The sequence below is a fragment of the Acartia tonsa genome, chromosome 10 (assembly GCF_053477335.1).
Source record: "Acartia tonsa isolate MP-2025a chromosome 10, ASM5347733v1, whole genome shotgun sequence".
Classification (NCBI taxonomy): domain Eukaryota; kingdom Metazoa; phylum Arthropoda; class Copepoda; order Calanoida; family Acartiidae; genus Acartia; species Acartia tonsa.
The window spans coordinates 11,432,805-11,450,550 of NC_137269.1; the positions used below are offsets into that span (position 1 = coordinate 11,432,805).

General features: G+C 31.1%; 1 protein-coding gene across 1 annotated transcript in view; it reads right to left on the bottom strand.

Annotated features, from left to right (window-relative positions):
- LOC145329386 (kinesin-like protein KIF19) overlaps window positions 1-17,746 on the bottom strand; it is a 29,808-nt gene that overhangs the window by 2,147 nt on the left and 9,915 nt on the right. Inside the window, exons 6-9 of the mRNA XM_080173476.1 lie at window positions 13,447-13,559; window positions 12,714-12,793; window positions 12,111-12,138; window positions 5,617-5,680 (exon numbers count right to left, since the gene is read on the bottom strand). Of these exons, the coding sequence (XP_080029602.1) occupies window positions 5,617-5,680; window positions 12,111-12,138; window positions 12,714-12,793; window positions 13,447-13,559 (285 nt within the window). The remainder of the gene's footprint in view (window positions 1-5,616; window positions 5,681-12,110; window positions 12,139-12,713; window positions 12,794-13,446; window positions 13,560-17,746) is intronic.

A 17,746-nucleotide genomic window follows, 5' to 3' on the forward strand; every position in this document is an offset into this window, starting at 1 on the left:
CTTCCAATTTTTAACATTTACAAAACGGCATGCTTTATTATATCAAGATCCATGACAGATCTATATAGGAAATAAACGTCTATAAACGAGCTCGAGTCTTCCAATAGTAGAGTGTTTAATACTCATAGTGCTCCAATAATCTATAATAAACTCTCATTGACCAAAGCAATAAGACATTTATTCAATTTTTTTATGGAATGAATTAAGTTTTTTTACTTCATGTTGCTATTTGAATTACATTGAAGTATTTAATCTTCATTTAATAAACAAAAAATATGCGTTCATAATATAGTAAAGAAGGTGTCTTAACTTTTATTTTTATAGCTAGCCGGTGCTTTTAGTAAGTAGTAGATGTAAAATTTTCCAGAGAATTCAGATATGCAATCGTTTTTTTTGTAGACCTCTTATTTTTGAAGTAATTTAAGTTTTTTAAAAAAATAATTAAGTCGGTTTTAAGGTACTAAAACGCAACAAAATAAAAGAAAAAAAATACCAGTATGAACAAAAGTAGTAAGATCTTTAATTTGACACCTTACTTTTTAAAATCTGTTGAGTAATTTTTTTAAAAATCGATTTTTTTAATGTCGGTTTAATCAAAACTTTAAACATGAATATATTCTAACACAGGCATAAAAATATGGGTTCATATATACTTTTAGAATCAGAAAAATATTACAAATCGATTCTAAGCAAAATTTAAATAAAAAGTTTACAAAATAGTAAATAAACTACAATAAAAGAAATGATATAAAACTATTATAATATATTATACAGGCAACCATCTTAAACCTTGTTTTGGGGGTAAAAATGGGAAGGGGGTAAAGAGCGGGTAAAAATAGTGTTGCCTGTACAAAATAATATGCTAGTCCATTTTTATTTTTAATTTTTTTTTACTTTTTTTCAATTTGGTTACAATGGATTTGTAATATTTTTCTGATTCTAAAAGTATACACGAACCCATATTTTTTATGCCTGTGGTAGAGTATATTTTTGTTTAAAGTTTTGATTAAACCAAGATTTAAAAAATCTATTTTTTTAAATAATTTCTCAACAGAATTTAAAAAGTAAGGTGTCAAATTAAAGATCTTACTATTTTTGTTCATACTGGCATTTTTATTTTTATTTTGGTGCGTTTCAGTACCTTAAAAACGACTTAATTTTGTTTTTAAAAAAACTTAAATTACTTAAAAAATAAGAGGTCTACAAAATAACCGATTGCATATCTGAATTCTATGGAAATTTTTACATCTACTACTTACTAAAAGCACCGGCTAGCTATAAAAATAAAAGTTAATACACCTTCTTTAAGAAAACTCTGTTTTAAAAGAATTCGATTGTGGCGACACTTCCTTCGTGTTCAAATATTAAAACTAAAATTTTAATCATATTAACCCTTTGGTGATGGTAATGTGAAAAAAAATATAATTTAAAAAATCTTTTTAAAATCAAATATTTATAATAAAGTATTGAATATTTAACTCTTTCTTTTAGATAGTAATGGCGGGGGAGGAAAATTAATTTATTGAGAAATAGATAAATAGATATGTACATTGTACTTATAGAAAACTAGCCAATAGCAAGATAGTTATATCGAGCCAACTCTAGTCGATTATATTATTATTATATTATCGATCAGTAATATTAAGGGATAAGACAATGGAGATAAACTGATGTAAATCCCCATTGTTTTTGCTTCTAAATTCTGCGCTATCTATGAACATTATCGTTATTGTTTCTCTAAAAATAACTTTATTCTAGGAAAATAATCTGTAGCAATCATACATTTCGTCTTGAAATCAAAGTTGACAAATAATTTACTATCAGGTCTATATTGAGTACAGTGGCGTGCCCAGAGGGGTTTAAACCTGGTGGAGAGTGTTAAAACCCATTTAAATTTCTCACACCTTTGAGGCACGAATTTTTACCATAAGGATTTTAATTTTTCACTCTGCATTACTCTTTTATGAAATACTAGCGGCTTCGCCCCTAGCCTCTAGGGTCTTTGCCACAAGAGGTATAATTACATCTTCTATTACTTACCCAGCAGAACGGATCGCAAATTTTTGCACCTACCCAGCAGGAAAAAATTTTTGCGATTAAATAACGAATTCGCAAAATTCTTAAAAATAAAAAAATGAAGGGGGGATTTTTTTGTTTTGGTAGGGTTAAGGGTTTCCCACCCCCCAAAAAATAGCCTAAAACCACCACAAGACCAGTATTTATATTCCCTGAAGAGTAGAATCCGATCGGTTCAGTGGTTACCGAGATCTTAAGCTTCAGACGGACGGACGGACGGACATCAAGCTACTTTGTATTAAAGATAAACATATTATACATCTAAATAAATAAACTTGTATGAGTAATAGGCATATCTACAAATTAACACATGATTCTATCTAACATGATAAAAAAATAACAAGATGTCTGTCTATATATTGCTACCCACTGAACCGATATGATTCTTCTTTACGTGAAGGTCTAGGGAAGGATTATAACTATATACAGAAAGGTTACCTCCACCCTCCCAAGTGAAATCGACACAGTCCCTAATATTTTTTGGAGTTTAAAAAAATATATTGGAAATTGAAAAGTCGACATCTCTCAAGTGCTCCTAGAGTCCTCTAGGGCTGTAGCCGCTAGTTGTGTATAATATACGTTTGTGTCAGCTGTTATGTTTTATCAATCAAAAACCTTTAGGAAAAAGAAAGAGCTTATTTTCTTGGAATTCTCATATTTTAGTTTTTATACAAATTAGCAAATAATTTTGAGTAGCGAAGCAACTGTTTAGTTAATGTTTTGCCAGCTGTATTTAGAATTTTTGAAAATTGTACATCTTTATGAATTATAAAGATAGTTAGTTATAAAAATGTTTGGATTCGCTACGCCCCTAGAGGTCTCTAGGAGCACTTTTAGTTTTGATTAAAAATGTAAGGCTTGTGGTTCACTACCCCTAAAAGTTATAAACCTTCCAAGAAAATATGAGATGTTTAACTGTAAAAAAAACCTTTTGGTTCCGTGGTGAGGAAGCTCCTTTGCTACACATAGACATACAGACACATGGACGTCCAAGGTGGGGGGGGTAAAGGGGTGATTACCCCCCCCCCAAAAAAAAAATTGATAATTTTCAATTTTTACCCCCCCCCCCCAAATAAAAAAAAATGTCTCTATGAAATCAAGATTACCCCCCCAAAATTTTTATTTTCAAAATTTTACCCCCCCCCCCAAATAAAAAAAGCTTGGACGCCCCTGTACAGACATCCTGTTACTATTATTTGAAAGTTCTCTGTTTTATATGACAATCCTTATATTGTGAACCTTTTTCATATTTTCCTCGCTTCAGCATATTTTCCTTGCTATTATATAGGGATATAGGCATAGGTCAATGTAAGATTAATCATTCCCACACGGAGCATTAGAAAGTGTAACATATACAATATATATTATTGGATATTTTCACAGGATGATTTAGAAATACACCTTGCGTATGAATTGCAGTGTAAAATAACACCCAACAGGAACAGACAACCAACTCTTTGATTGCGCGACCTTTGCCTGAAAGTCCTAGCTGTGCATGGTAATTAGTTGCGCCTGTTTTGAAACAGGGCAATCCCAACTATTCCAACTATTTAACGTCCTTAGTTTTGACGCAGTGTTGAGCAGAGACTCGCTCCTATCACCTCCCCGACAACGAAGAACTTCGAGGGAATGTTTTTATTACATTTTTAAATAGAGTAGACCATTTATTTCCATAACGATTTGGCTTTCAATGTTTTCAGTTTTTATTCTTATTACCAAGTTATGATACAAATGAATTGTATTAATATTTCCTATATCCCTGTTTTTAGGCTTTCACATTCAATAATTTTCAGCCATTTCATCAATTCAGCATCATCAACTTCATTTTCACAGTTTAAATTTATAGGAGTTTTATTGATATTCTATTTATCAAAAACTTTAGATGTAAACCCTAGTTAACTGAAATAAAGTTAAACTTAACACTGCTACCTAGACCTACAATGCCCTAACCCTGTGGGGCTACCAGTACCCAATATAACATAACCTAACTTGACCCTAAACTAATAAACAAACAGACGAACTACCTTCTTCCCCTATTTTAAATTTATTTGCAAAATATGTGGGAAGGGGTATGAGTGTTCAACAGGCACTCTGTGTGAAGGTACCTCAATTTTTTAAACACATTTTTTATTCACTGTGCTCTTAAATTGCTTATCTTTTATAATTTTATGAAAATGCCAGCCCATCCATCTTTATTTTAGTTCAGCTCTCTTAGAAAAATATAGATGTTTGGTCAGGTAGCTCATTCTGCACTGGTGTGACTTAACAGAACATAAAAAACGAGACATTAGTATAATGATAGCGTGCCTGCTTGATGTCTGGGAGGATTCAGGTTCAAGTATGGTCCACTTGGCGTCATATTAGAGATGTTAAGAGTATCCATTGCTACTATTGCTTAAACAGACTCAATTCATTACCATGCACAATTAGGATCAAAGGTTTAGGTGTCTGTTGGATGTTATTTAACCTGGTATGCTACAGTGTGCGTTAGAAAATCGCATCACATTACAAACGGATGATCCTCTGGCTTTTCTAGATAATCACTTGAAAGAAATCATAGGAGAATCCCGCCCTAAAGAGGTAATTAAGAAGAACATAGTTATTATATAAAAGCAACAGGGTGTCTGAGTGTAGCAAAGGGTCTTGCTAGCCAATAACCTGATAAGATTGTCCTTTCAGTGAAGCTTCTAATATTCCAGGGAAGGTTAATAACAAAAAACAAATGACCCTCACCCCGCAAATTTTGTGTACTTTTCTTTTTATAACCTATCTTAAATTATCTCCGCCTCCACCCCCCTTCAAGTGTCTTTAGATATATACATTTCAATACAATTTTGTCAGGTTCAGCAGAGTCAAAAATAAGCTATCTGAAGCGTATTCTGGCGTAATCTAAGAATCTTCCACTTAACACTATCGGTCATTGACAAAAAGAATAAACTTATCACGTTGAAGTCCACGTTGTTCCTCGTGCGAATAATAAAAAGCATGATTAAGCAATATTTAAATTTTGTTTTGAATTAATGGATATAGAATATAATACATGGATATTATGACAGAGGAAAAATGGTCGTCACTTTAGTTTGCTGACGTTGACATCACCTATTGGATAGTTCGTTCATCCAGTATGAGAGGGAAGGAGATGGAGTAAAATGTGGATAAGGGGTTTGGTTATTTTAGCTAGCTACACGTTTCACCTTATTAAAGAATATGAAAATCTGGTGTAAGGTCCAAGTACTAATAAATTCATTTTTATATTACTGAGTTTTAGAAGCGAAGTTTGAAACAGCAAATCAGATTTAATAGAAGTTTAAGGTACCCAAGGCAAGAGAGAGAGTTTATAAAACTTTGGGTACCATTCTGTTGTCCCTCCCTCCTTGAAGATAAGTTTGTCGCAAACCAAACAATTAGTTTGTATATTGGATTCGAATAATAGTTTAGTTCAAATACAAAATTTTCACGGATTTCGGATCAAGACATTTGGCGGATTTATTCGTAACGGATTGTCATCCCTGATTTTAGCATAAAGAAATAGTTTAATACCTTTTTGTAGGAGGAGCATCACTTCGTCCGCATTTTTAGTTGTCCGCTCACTCAATCCTGCAACCTGAAATTAATAACAAGGATGACAACATCCATAAAAGCGAAGCTCTAAAACGGTAGGACAAACGAACATTAAAACTTGTAGAGTGTAAGAACTGAATAATCAGAATATTAATGTATAAACAACGCACGGACTTTCTGGTAACGATTATAGAGATGCTTCGCTTTCTAACTCGTACCTAACTCCTAGAGGAATCATCATGCAAAGTTTGAAATCAATAGGACAATTTTAACATGCCTAAATTAACAAAAAGAGCTATCCGTTACGTACGGACGGACGGACGTACCGACCCTAATTATAGAAAAGCTTCGCTTTTAATAACAAGGATGACAACATCCATAAGTAGTGAAGCACAGACCTAAATTAATGGTTGGACATAGTGGGTTATTTTAAAGATCACTAAACTTTTGAAACAACAGGGAATCATCACAAAAAATTTTAGCGGTCTATCTTGAATAGAAGCCGAGAAAATCAATAAATCATAACCTAATCTTACCTCATCTTCAAGTAATAAAAATAACCCCAACCCATTTTTCCATATGATTGAAAAAAGGGAGGGGGGGGGGTCAGTGCTCAACAAGGTACTTTGTGTTATATAACTGAAACTTCTTTAGAAATACTATAAAAGGGGGGAAGTGGAAGAGACACTTTTTGAAACCAAAACTGAAAGTCAAAGGAACTCAATAAAAAATAGTTACAGCACTGAAATTAGGTATGACAGTTGCTTTAAATAGGTGTAATGAGGAACTTTGAAGAAACGGCAGCAGAACCGCCGCTATCGCCGAATTTTTTTTAGTCGGAAAACGGCGATAACGGCGGTTTCACTAACTTTTCTTTACAGTTCTACATTGTAACTCTTTAAAGCGACTGTCATTCCAAACTTCAGTGCTGTAACTTTTTTTAAGTTGAATTCCTGTAGTTTTGGTTTCATAAAGAGTCACAACCGCCCCCTCCCTTTTAATAAAAAGTTTTAATAATTAGGTCATGTTTTATGATTAATATTTGCATGTTCAGACTAATTTAAAATTGCAGCGCTGCTATCAATATAATAATGGTTTAATTTGGGTTATTATTAGAATCTGGGCCAATCTTAAATATAAGTATCACACCACTTCTAAGCATATATTAGGGAAATAATATAATTTTCAGTACGGCTTCGAATATCCACTGGATTAGAACCGGTTCAAAGCAATATTGAAGAATCATGTACAGCATCATGTAAAATTAAAATTTCCATGGACATTCAAATAAAATTATAAAATTAATGCCAGTTATATTTTTTATCTTAATATCCGCGGAAAGTTGTTTATAATTGTCATTCACATAGCAGCTAAAAATGATATGTCAAACATGTTAGTAATATTTTGTCACATAAAATAATCTTCTTGGGTTCTGTTCGTTTTTTTTTGCACTGGAAATTTGTGTTATATGATAAACTATAAGTTTACTTCGTTTCATGTATTGAAGTTAACTTTCTGTAAACACGAAAATAGAATTGATATGGAATAAAAAGATAAATAATTTTAATAAATAATTCACAAAAGCAAAGCGTTACAAAAATCTAACATTGATTAAACTGATTCAGTTTGTCTGTCTGTTTGTTTGTTTGTTGTTTGTATGTTTGCAGGTATAAGGTATAACCAACAAGCGAAATAAATATAAAATAATATTTGGGGGGCAAATGTAGAGGTCGTCAATTTTACGATGTGTTGCCCCCCAACGACAGCTGATAAACACGTATAGGTTTCGTGATTTTTTTCCGAATTAATTTTATTGTTGGTATAAGCTGGTATGTTTGTCTGATTGTCTGTCTGTCTGTCTGTTTTTTTTTATTTATAAGTATAAAAAACTTTGCTTTTCATAAGCGCTTTGTGTGTTTCAAGCTATATGACTTTTCTTTTCTAGTTTATGATGTTAGTTTGTAAATATTAAAGGATTTGATTTTTATACCTTATTTTTTATAAAAAAAGTTTGCTACCATATAACTTGCTTAGTTGTAGATAAGTTTATCCATTTTCCCCCTAAAACAATGGTTAACCATATTTTTTTTACAAAATGATTTAATATTGTGTAAAAAAGAGAGCAAAAAAAAACAAAACAAATTTTTTGGATTTAATCTATTTTTCCACAAAGCAGACGTCATTTAGGTTCAGGTTAAAAAAAGATTTACATTTTTCCATCTTTTTATTTTCTGTATGATAGTAAAGCTTCTTTTTCCAATACTGTTGTATACGCCCCAAGTTTTAATGTACATTTTAGTAATCTAAAAAGGTGAAAAGGACTAAAAAAACAATAATTTAAGGCATTGCAGGTATAGGCCCCACAGGGGTTAATCGTAGGTGGGTGCTGGTAATGGGGTGTTTACCCCATCAAAAAAGCCTGGACAAGCATCCTTGTAGGCATAGGAAAAATAGGGAAGGTGGTTCCACAAGTACTTTGAGTGAAAACACCAGAACATAGCAATTCAAATATATTTACAGCATTTAAAAAAAACAACTTAAAAACAGAATGGCTTTTGAATATCTTCTCCTTAAGTTCTTAACAAAGACAATTATACGCTGAAGTAGCCAACAATTAATAAATTAGATAATAGGTTATTTTTACCAAACTCATGGAAATGCGATCAAGTGTATTTTGAACAAAATGAAATTGAACATAAGACGGACAAACTTACAATTTTTAATATCCTGTGACTATAGAGTAGCTGTGCTGTTGAAAATTGTTCACTCTTATAACTTTGCAATTCTTTGTTATACTTATATAAAAATAAATTTTAATTTTGTCAAGTATAGCCAAGAGCAAATACTTATTTCAACATCGAAATATATATTTATCCATATATGTTTCTTTATTTCAGCAATAAAACTAGACTTTTTTTCGGTAACTGTCCCCGAGATCATTTTTTTCAATGATTTATTCTAGCTTTTTAAAATTATTTTTTAAGGCAGTTGTCCATCCATATATATATTGTATATATGTATATGAAACTAGTCTCCTATTATTAAAATAGCTGAGACCTCTGATCAAAATTGAATCAATACTCTGAAACAGCTACTATCTCGAAGAAGAATTTGCCCCCACCCCCTGATTAACTTCATGCAGCACCTGGTAAAACTGGTCCTCATGGCTCACAAGATCAAGGAGAAATATATCAAGAAAGAAACTATTTTTACCCATCCTCGGCGGAAATTCTTGTGCTGCTATCAAAGGATATTTTTAAAATAAATATGTACAAAGAAATCTTCCAAAAAAAAATTTTTTTTAATTCTTTAAATTTAATTTTTTTTAAACTTTAGTTTTACATTGACATTTGAAGAGTGGCAAACATGAACGAAACAATTTGTTATGTCTGAAAAATATGTAAAAGAAGTTGTATCAACTTTTTTTTTTATAGCTAGCCGGTTCTTTTAGTAAGTAGTAGATGTAAAATTTTTCATAGAATTCAGATATGCAATCGGTTTTTTTGTAGACCTCTTATTTTTTAAGTAATTTAAGTTTTTTAAAAAAATAATTAAGTCGGTTTTAAGGTACTAAAACGCAACAAAATAAAAGAAGAAAATGGCCAGTAAGAACAAAAATAGTAAGATCTTTAATTTTTACACCTTACTTTTAAAATTCTGTTGAGTAATTATTGAAAAAATCTATTTTTTTAACCTCGGTATAATAAAAACTTTAGACCTAAATATTTTCTCAAACAGACATAAAAAACATGGGTTCATATATACCTTCAGAATCAGAAAAATATTACGAATCCATTGTAAGCAAAATTGAAAAAAATTAAAAAATTAAAAAATTAAAGAAATGGCCAATTATTTTTTTTGTTCAGACAACACTATTGTCTTCCCTTTTTTACCCCCTCTTTACCCCCTTCCCATTTTTATACTCAATTGAAGAATTAAGACGTTGCCTGTACAATATAATATGATATTTTCATATAATTCCTTTTATTGTAGTTTATATACTATATTGTAAACTTTTTTTTTCAATTTTGCTTACAATGGATTCGTAATATTTTTCTGATTCTGAAGGTATATATGAACCCATATTTTTTTATTTGTGAAATTATTTTTTTTGTTCAGACAACACTATTGTCTTCCCTTTTTTACCCCCTCTTTACCCCCTTCCCATTTTTATACTCAATTGAAGAATTAAGACGTTGCCTGTACAATATAATATGATATTTTCATATAATTCCTTTTATTGTAGTTTATATACTATATTGTAAACTTTTTTTTTCAATTTTGCTTACAATGGATTCGTAATATTTTTCTGATTCTGAAGGTATATATGAACCCATATTTTTTTATTTGTGAAATAATAAAATTAAGTTCAAAGTTTTTATTCTCGTGGGTTAAAAAAAATCGATTTTTTCAATAATTACCTGACAGAATTGAAAAAGTAAGGTGTCAAATTAAAGATCTTACTATTTTTGTTCATAATGACCATTTTCTTTCTTTTTTTTGTTGCATTTTAGTACCTTAAAATCGACTTAATTTTTTTTTTTTTAAACTTAAATTACTTAAAAAATAAGAGGTCTACAAAAAAACCGATTGCATATCTGAATTCTATGAAAAATTTTACATCTACTACTTACTAAAAGAACCGGCTAGCTATAAAAAAAATAGTTGATACACCTTCTTTACATTTTGTTTGTGAGTTAACTTCTTATATATATATATATATATTTCTCGTGTCATTTGCCTTTTCAAATCGTGTTGTAATATATCCCATAGTGTCAACGATTCCCCTTTGTAATTACTATTTTTGTATATTTTATTCAGATAAAATTTTTATAGAATGGGAGGGGGGGAGGGGTTAGTTTTTTTGTTTGTTTGTTTATCAGGTCAGGTTAGGTAAAGTTAAATTGTGTACTGGGATAGGACACCGCAGGTATTGAACCCGCAGGGTTAGGGCTCTTCGCAGGAATTATGTAATGGAAAAAAACTACCATTTCATTTTTTTCAATAATTGTTGGACGGGGGGGGGGGGGGTTCGGTGCTAGATAGCAACTTTGGGGGAAAGCACTAATTATGCTTAATGGCGCACATATTGACAAAGAAAAATAAGAATTTGCGTCCAAAAATGGACTTTTTGTAAGTTTTAAGAAACAACCCATGAAATTGATAAAATGTATAAATTTTCTTGGAAAAAACAGTTGAACAGAACACTTCACAATTTGGTACAATCACACAAAGTGCCTATTGAGCACTGAGAACCCCACCCCCTATTTTTAAAAATAAGGAAATTCTAACCCATGCGGGGAGCTATAACTATGCAGTATCTATTCCTTTGGTTCCCCAACCCCGAGGGGCTACCGAGTACCAAATATAATCTAACCTAACCTGACCTAAAGTAATAAAGTATTGGTAAAGTATTTAAAAAATAAGAGGAGTGTTTTTAATCAACAGGATATTTTATGTGAAAGCGCAAAATAAGAAGAAAAAAAGGATACTTTGAGAAGGGGTCTGGAGGAAGTTGACATTCACTAACATTTTTAGTTTTAAAGGAGAAAAGAAAAAAATTCTGGGGAAAGGATATTTTTTCTAGGGACGAACTATCTTGGGAGAGTAAAGATCTAACCTGAATGACCTATAGAGGACAGGATACACAACGAGAACTTATTTTTCTTTATCCCTGAACGAAATCTTACAAATAAACCAACCCTTTGATTGCACGGAAATTGTCTGGAAGTCTTAACTGTTCATGGCGATAAGTAGCGCCTGTCTTGTGCCAAGGCATTTTCCCTACTTTTTCATAAGAGCAAAACTTATGGAGTCTATGGACGAAGCATCAAGTTGTAATATATCCTCATAATGTTCAATAATACTTTTCCTTTCTAATAATCCTTATATCCTGATTAACTTTTGTAATAAGATATTTAAGCAAAGATTCTTTACAATTATGTTTAAAGTTTGTACTGTCATCAAATCAACATAATATTATTTTTAAAATTGCGCTCTGTGGTAATCATAACCAAGGTTTTTTTTAGGGATTAGACAATGGACCAAAATAAAAAGAAAGAACAAATTTAATAAAAGTACTTGAGGTTTCTAAATAACGTGGTTTTAATACTTTGGGTACCAGTATAATTTACAGAATCCTTAATCATACCTAAATATATACTATAAAAGTTTGATAGCTTGCCAATAATCAAAAGATTTGCTTGATTTGGACGTAATTTTCCTTGTTAAACTGTTACTGTATACTATACTATCGGCTACGCCTCTAGAGCATCCTCTCCTTTAGAAGTACTTAAATTCGAAGAGGTAGAATTTTAGTTGTTATTATAGTTCTAGAAATGGATGGCTGTTAAATTCCCCTTTTGAAAGTTTTACTGTTCTATTTTACTTTTTTTGGTATTTCAATAAAATAGTATACTCAAAACATCTCTTTAGCTTGTTAATTATGCATAATAAAAAGTAAAAAACAATACCTGTATATTTCTGCCCTTACTGTCCTCTCTAAAACATTTAAAAACAATAATGATTTTAAAAAACAAAAATTTCAGTGTTAAATTTCTTCATTTTCTTTTACACGATAGTTCGTACGATTGTTATACTAGTATAGCGGCTACATCCATCAAAGCCTTGCCAATCTCAATTTTAGGAACAAAAAGAAAAAGGCAACGAAAGCAGAAAATGTAGCGAGTAACACTGACAGAGATCATGTTATAGATTTCTTTGCAATGAGTCATGTACATTAAGAAAAATAACCGATAGACTGAGAATAAAAATGAAAATAATTTCAAATATTAAAAAAAAATCAATTGCATAAACCAACCCATGACTAAAAGCTAAGAATAAAATAGTCTAAAACCCTCCTAGGACCGTTATAAACATAAATGAAATGGAAAGTTAGGTTCAGTAGTAAAAGAAATCTGAAGCTACAGGCAAAAAAAACGGTACAGTTCCTGGTTCAAGCCCCGCCACGTGCAAAATGAACTCTGGTGAATTGAGCCCTACTGATGAGCCCTAAAAGGATGAAACACTGTGTCTATGGATATACTTTATATATTAGGATAATATTGTTTTTATTCCTGAGTTCTAGGAAACCAGATTCAGGTTCCAGAAGATCTCTGATGCACTCGTTGTATATTTCCAAGTAGGACATGGTCACCTACACAATAAATAAGTACATAGATGAATACTCAATACATTATTATTACACTAGCGGCTACGCCCCCTAGAAGCCTCTAGAGGCATTTAAGGCGAGGGTGAAAATCGGCCCCACAATTTAAATTTGAATTTTAAAAAAATAAAAATTTAACAAATATTTTTATTTGTGAGATACCTTCCTTAAAAATATTTAAAAAAACCATCCCTGGACATATAAGAAGCTTGACTGCAAAGGAGAACCTTATCGGCTCAGTGGTTTGCGAGATCCTTAGCTACAGACAAAGCTTACTACTTTATATAATAGAATTGTTATTAAAAAGTGAACATAAAATCAAGAATAGAGGGAAAATTTACGAAACCTCTCTCATGTATTTTCATATTTTTAAAACGTTTATAAGTTTTAGTAGTTTTGACAGACCGTAAATTATATAATGGATACTAATTTATATAGGGAAAAATCAGCAAACTATCTTGAATAGCTGCTGAGAAAATCACATCTGATAAGAGATAGTTTCTGATAGATAATAGTTTCATATGAGAACCATATGCAAGATCCTAAGCTACAGATATAAAGACTAACAAACATCCTGTTACTTTATGTTGATTGGTCCAAACAACTGTGTGTATGTGTGTGATGAGTCACGCTACAAATACCTTATGTGCTGCCTCTGTGTCTGCCTCCATCTCATTGAACAAATGGTTGAGGGCTCGAACCATTATCCCAGGGCAGTCGCGGGTACCAACCATTGTGTAGGTCTTTCCTCCACCTAGATAGATAGATGGTTAGTTAGATAGATAGATAGATAGATAGATAGATAGATAGATGGATAGATAGATAGATGGATGGATAGATAGATGGATAGATAGACAGATGGATAGATAGACAGATGGATAGATAGATAAATAGATAGATAGATGGATGGATAGATAGATAGATAGATGGATGGATAGATGGATAGATAGATAGATAGATAGATTGGTGTTAAATCTGAACAGTTTTCCTGATTTGTAAAAACTAACGGCTGTGAACCATTGCGAGAAGCGGTAATCTTTTTATAGTGAAAGGGGGGCATTTCAGAGTTTTTTTTATGGGGCGTCATACTCCAACAAAGCGTTTGAAGCTGCTTATGGAACCCCCAACATGGAGGTAAAATCAAATATATTCCCAAATTCTTTTTTAACCCTTCCCCAAGTGTACGTCCTTGAACATTTGTTTGCAATTTGTCCTTGCAATGCATTTATTTAAAATAAGAATTCATAAATGGCTTTCTTCGTTGTAATATATGTACATTGTTGTACATAATATACATTGAAGGCAGGGATTTTATGGGATAGGACAACGAACGCTAAATTAGTGTACATGATAATAAAAAATTATCACTTCTGTTTAAAATTATTGGTTGAAAATATTGGACTTTTCGTTTAATCCAACCAATCAAAATTCTATAAAAGTACACAAATATGTTAGAGCCAACGAAGAAAAGAAAGCCATAAAACTTTGGGTACTCGTGCCATTTTTACAGTCAAATATCTCCTCCTTTCTTGATAGAAGGTCAACTTAAATTGTGCCATTATATTGCAAAGGCTTAAGGTTTTCTGGAGGGTAAAGACATAATCAATAAAGCAAAGAATAAGTTTAAATTCTACTTGACAATTCTTTTATAAGGGTTGAAGAAATTAAAATAACTGTTTTTTTTTGGACTTGTAAAGTGTAAAAATACAATTCCATTATGTTCTTTTTCCTTTTTATCCTTTGGATTTGTTACCCACGGTGCGAGCTGAACAATTAACAAGGAAGATTGTGTCCAATAGTTGCAATATGATCTAATAATTGATTAAAAATATTGACAAAGCTAGTAGGAAAGGTTACTGAACAGCAACTAACATTTCATTTTAAAATGATTACTTAACATGGCCTTGGCCATAGCCATAAATGAAATAAAAAAGCCTACAGAACAGATCTTTCTTTGCATAAGATGCTTACATATTTACTTTACAAGCCCAAACAAAAAGGTTTAAAATATCTTTCTTATGAAATATTTTTGTTATAAGAAAATAAACATATTCATATTATTTAATCAAAAAAAGCCTTGTATTAAATTGCTCATATTCATGATCAGGCATATTTTAAAAATGCACTTTACGCATTAAGGAAAATCCATAGAGGAGCTTTTCTCTATTAAAAGAAAATCAAGGCTGTATAAATGTAGGTTATATTGTTCCATTATTTGATAAGGCATCAACCATTTACTCAAAACATAATTCTTACTTTTTTCATTTTCATTTTTTTAAGGTCTTATTCAAGGTCAATTTTAAACTTTTAAGCTTCAGAATAGTCAATACTAATAATATTTATAAGCTGGGGTTAACCTATTAGTTTTAGATGTGTGTCAATACATTCCTCAAAAATTGTATTAGAAAGACACACATTCCGTTTTCATTAGCCCCTGGATGCTAAAACCCCCCCTGACAAATCTAATATAAATATTTGAAGTGGACTTATATTTAAGTTACGATGAAAGCATTTATCATTATTTGGATCCGACACCAAATTATTATGTACTCTAATGAAGTGAAAAGTGTAGCTGGCCAAAAAAAAAGACCCCTCCAATCTTCTCCCTTTATCCCATCCCCTTCACTCCTACTGAATAAACGAACTAACCAATAATTGACAGGGGAAATAGCAACTTATTTTTCCTCTATCATAATATTCATGTATATTTTATATCAGGGAGTAAGGGAGGGGACAATGGATCGAATATTCAATTTTTAGTAGTCTCAGACTTTGGGTGCTGGCTTAAAGGGAATGTGCAAGAATTTGGCAGTTTCTGACCGAGTTTGGGTACTAGCGCATAAAATGCCGCTACTCGTTGTTTTAGTTTTGAATCTAGCAGACAGAGAGTTGAGAATACACGGCCCCCCCCCCCCTCCATAAACTATTTCACTCCCCTCTCCTCCCATCTCCCTTTTTTTAAGCACACGATAGGAAAAGGGACAAGTGAGGTGGGGGCATGGGGCAAGGAAAATAAACTGGATAAAAAGGGGCAGGCTGGCGTATTGGTTCATATTTTTGCCCAGCCAGCCAGCAGTTGGCTGGGTCCAATAATCTTGTAAGATAAAAATCGCACTATAAAACCTCAATATATTTTTTCAAAAACAAGATGTGATTTCGCTTTGCATGATTTTTTTCTTATTTTATAATTTTCTAAAGAAGGTGTATCAACTTTTTTTTTATAGCTAGCCGGTTCTTTTAGTAAGTAGTAGATGTAAAATTTTTCATAGAATTCAGATATGCAATCGGTTTTTTTGTAGACCTCTTATTTTTTAAGTAATTTAAGTTTAAAAAAAAAAAAATTAAGTCGATTTTAAGGTACTAAAATGCAACAAAAAAAAGAAAGAAAATGGCCATTATGAACAAAAATAGTAAGATCTTTAATTTGACACCTTACTTTTTCAATTCTGTCAGGTAATTATTGAAAAAATCGATTTTTGTAAACCCACGAGAATAAAAACTTTGACATTAATTTTATTATTTCACAGGTAAAAAAATATGGGTTCATATATACCTTTAGAATCAGAAAAATATTATGAATTCATTGTAAGCAAAATTGAAAAAAAAAGTTTACAATATAGTGTATAAACTACAATAAAAGGAATTATATGAAAATATCATATTATATTGTACAGGCAACGTCTTAATTCTTGAATTGAGTATAAAAATGGGAAGGGGGTAAAGAGGGGGTAAAGAGGGGGTAAAAAAGGGAAGACGATAGTGTTGCCTGAACAAAAAATACAATTGGCCATTTGTTTAATTTTTAATTTTTTTACTTTTTTTCAATTTTGCTTACAATGGATTCGTAATATTTTTCTGATTCTAAAGGTATATATGAACCCATGTTTTTTATGTCTGTTTGAGAAAATATTTAGGTCTAAAGTTTTTATTAAACCGAGGTTAAAAAAATAGATTTTTTCAATAATTACTCAACAGAATTTTAAAAGTAAGGTGTCAAATTAAAGATCTTACTATTTTTGTTCTTACTGGCCATTTTCTTCTTTTATTTTGTTGCGTTTTAGTACCTTAAAACCGACTTAATTATTTTTTTAAAAAACTTAAATTACTTAAAAAATAAGAGGTCTACAAAAAAAAGGATTGCATATCTGAATTCTATGAAAAATTTTACATCTACTACTTACTAAAAGAACCGGCTAGCTATAAAAAAAAAGTTGATACACCTTCTTTAATGAACAAACCCTTTACAATTTCCTCCAAATTTTATGGATTAGTGTGGATTTCATGGTCTGTCTTTGAAAACTCTTAAATTGAATTAATTGCCCTTTGTCCCCTCCCTTACTCCCTGATTTTATATCCATTTTGGGTTTACCTTGTAGCAAAATAATACGTTAAACACTTGTGTTTTTAAACAATTATTTTAAATTCTAGTATAAAAGTTTTAAATAATTTTGTACATATACATATAATTTTCTCTAGTGTAAAATTAAAGATGAATGAGTTACAGAACTAAGTTTATAATTCCCAAGGTTTTCCACGGAAAAAGAGAATTTTTATGTTAAAAAATGCTAAATTTTTTATTTAAAACATTTAGTTTCTTATTGTTATGAAACAAAAGTTCTCTAAAAGGTCTCTTTCGAAATGCTTGTAATTTTTCAAAATTTTAGGACATTGGGTATTTTTTCAACATTAATGTTTTTCCAACGTTCCTTGAGCTAGGAGTGAATCCGCTTTTAAATGAAATGAAACGGACTGTAGTCATACCGGAAATCTATATTCATCTAGTAAAAACAGCCCTTAATTATTTAATTAAGTTTATTAACGGTAAAGTTGAAATTTCTTTAAAAACTTAAAAACCACTAATTTTTAAAAATTTTCCTTTTCTCTTACACCAAAAGTTTACTGTGAAAGTAAATAAAATTTTCTGCTAAAATTACGTAGTTA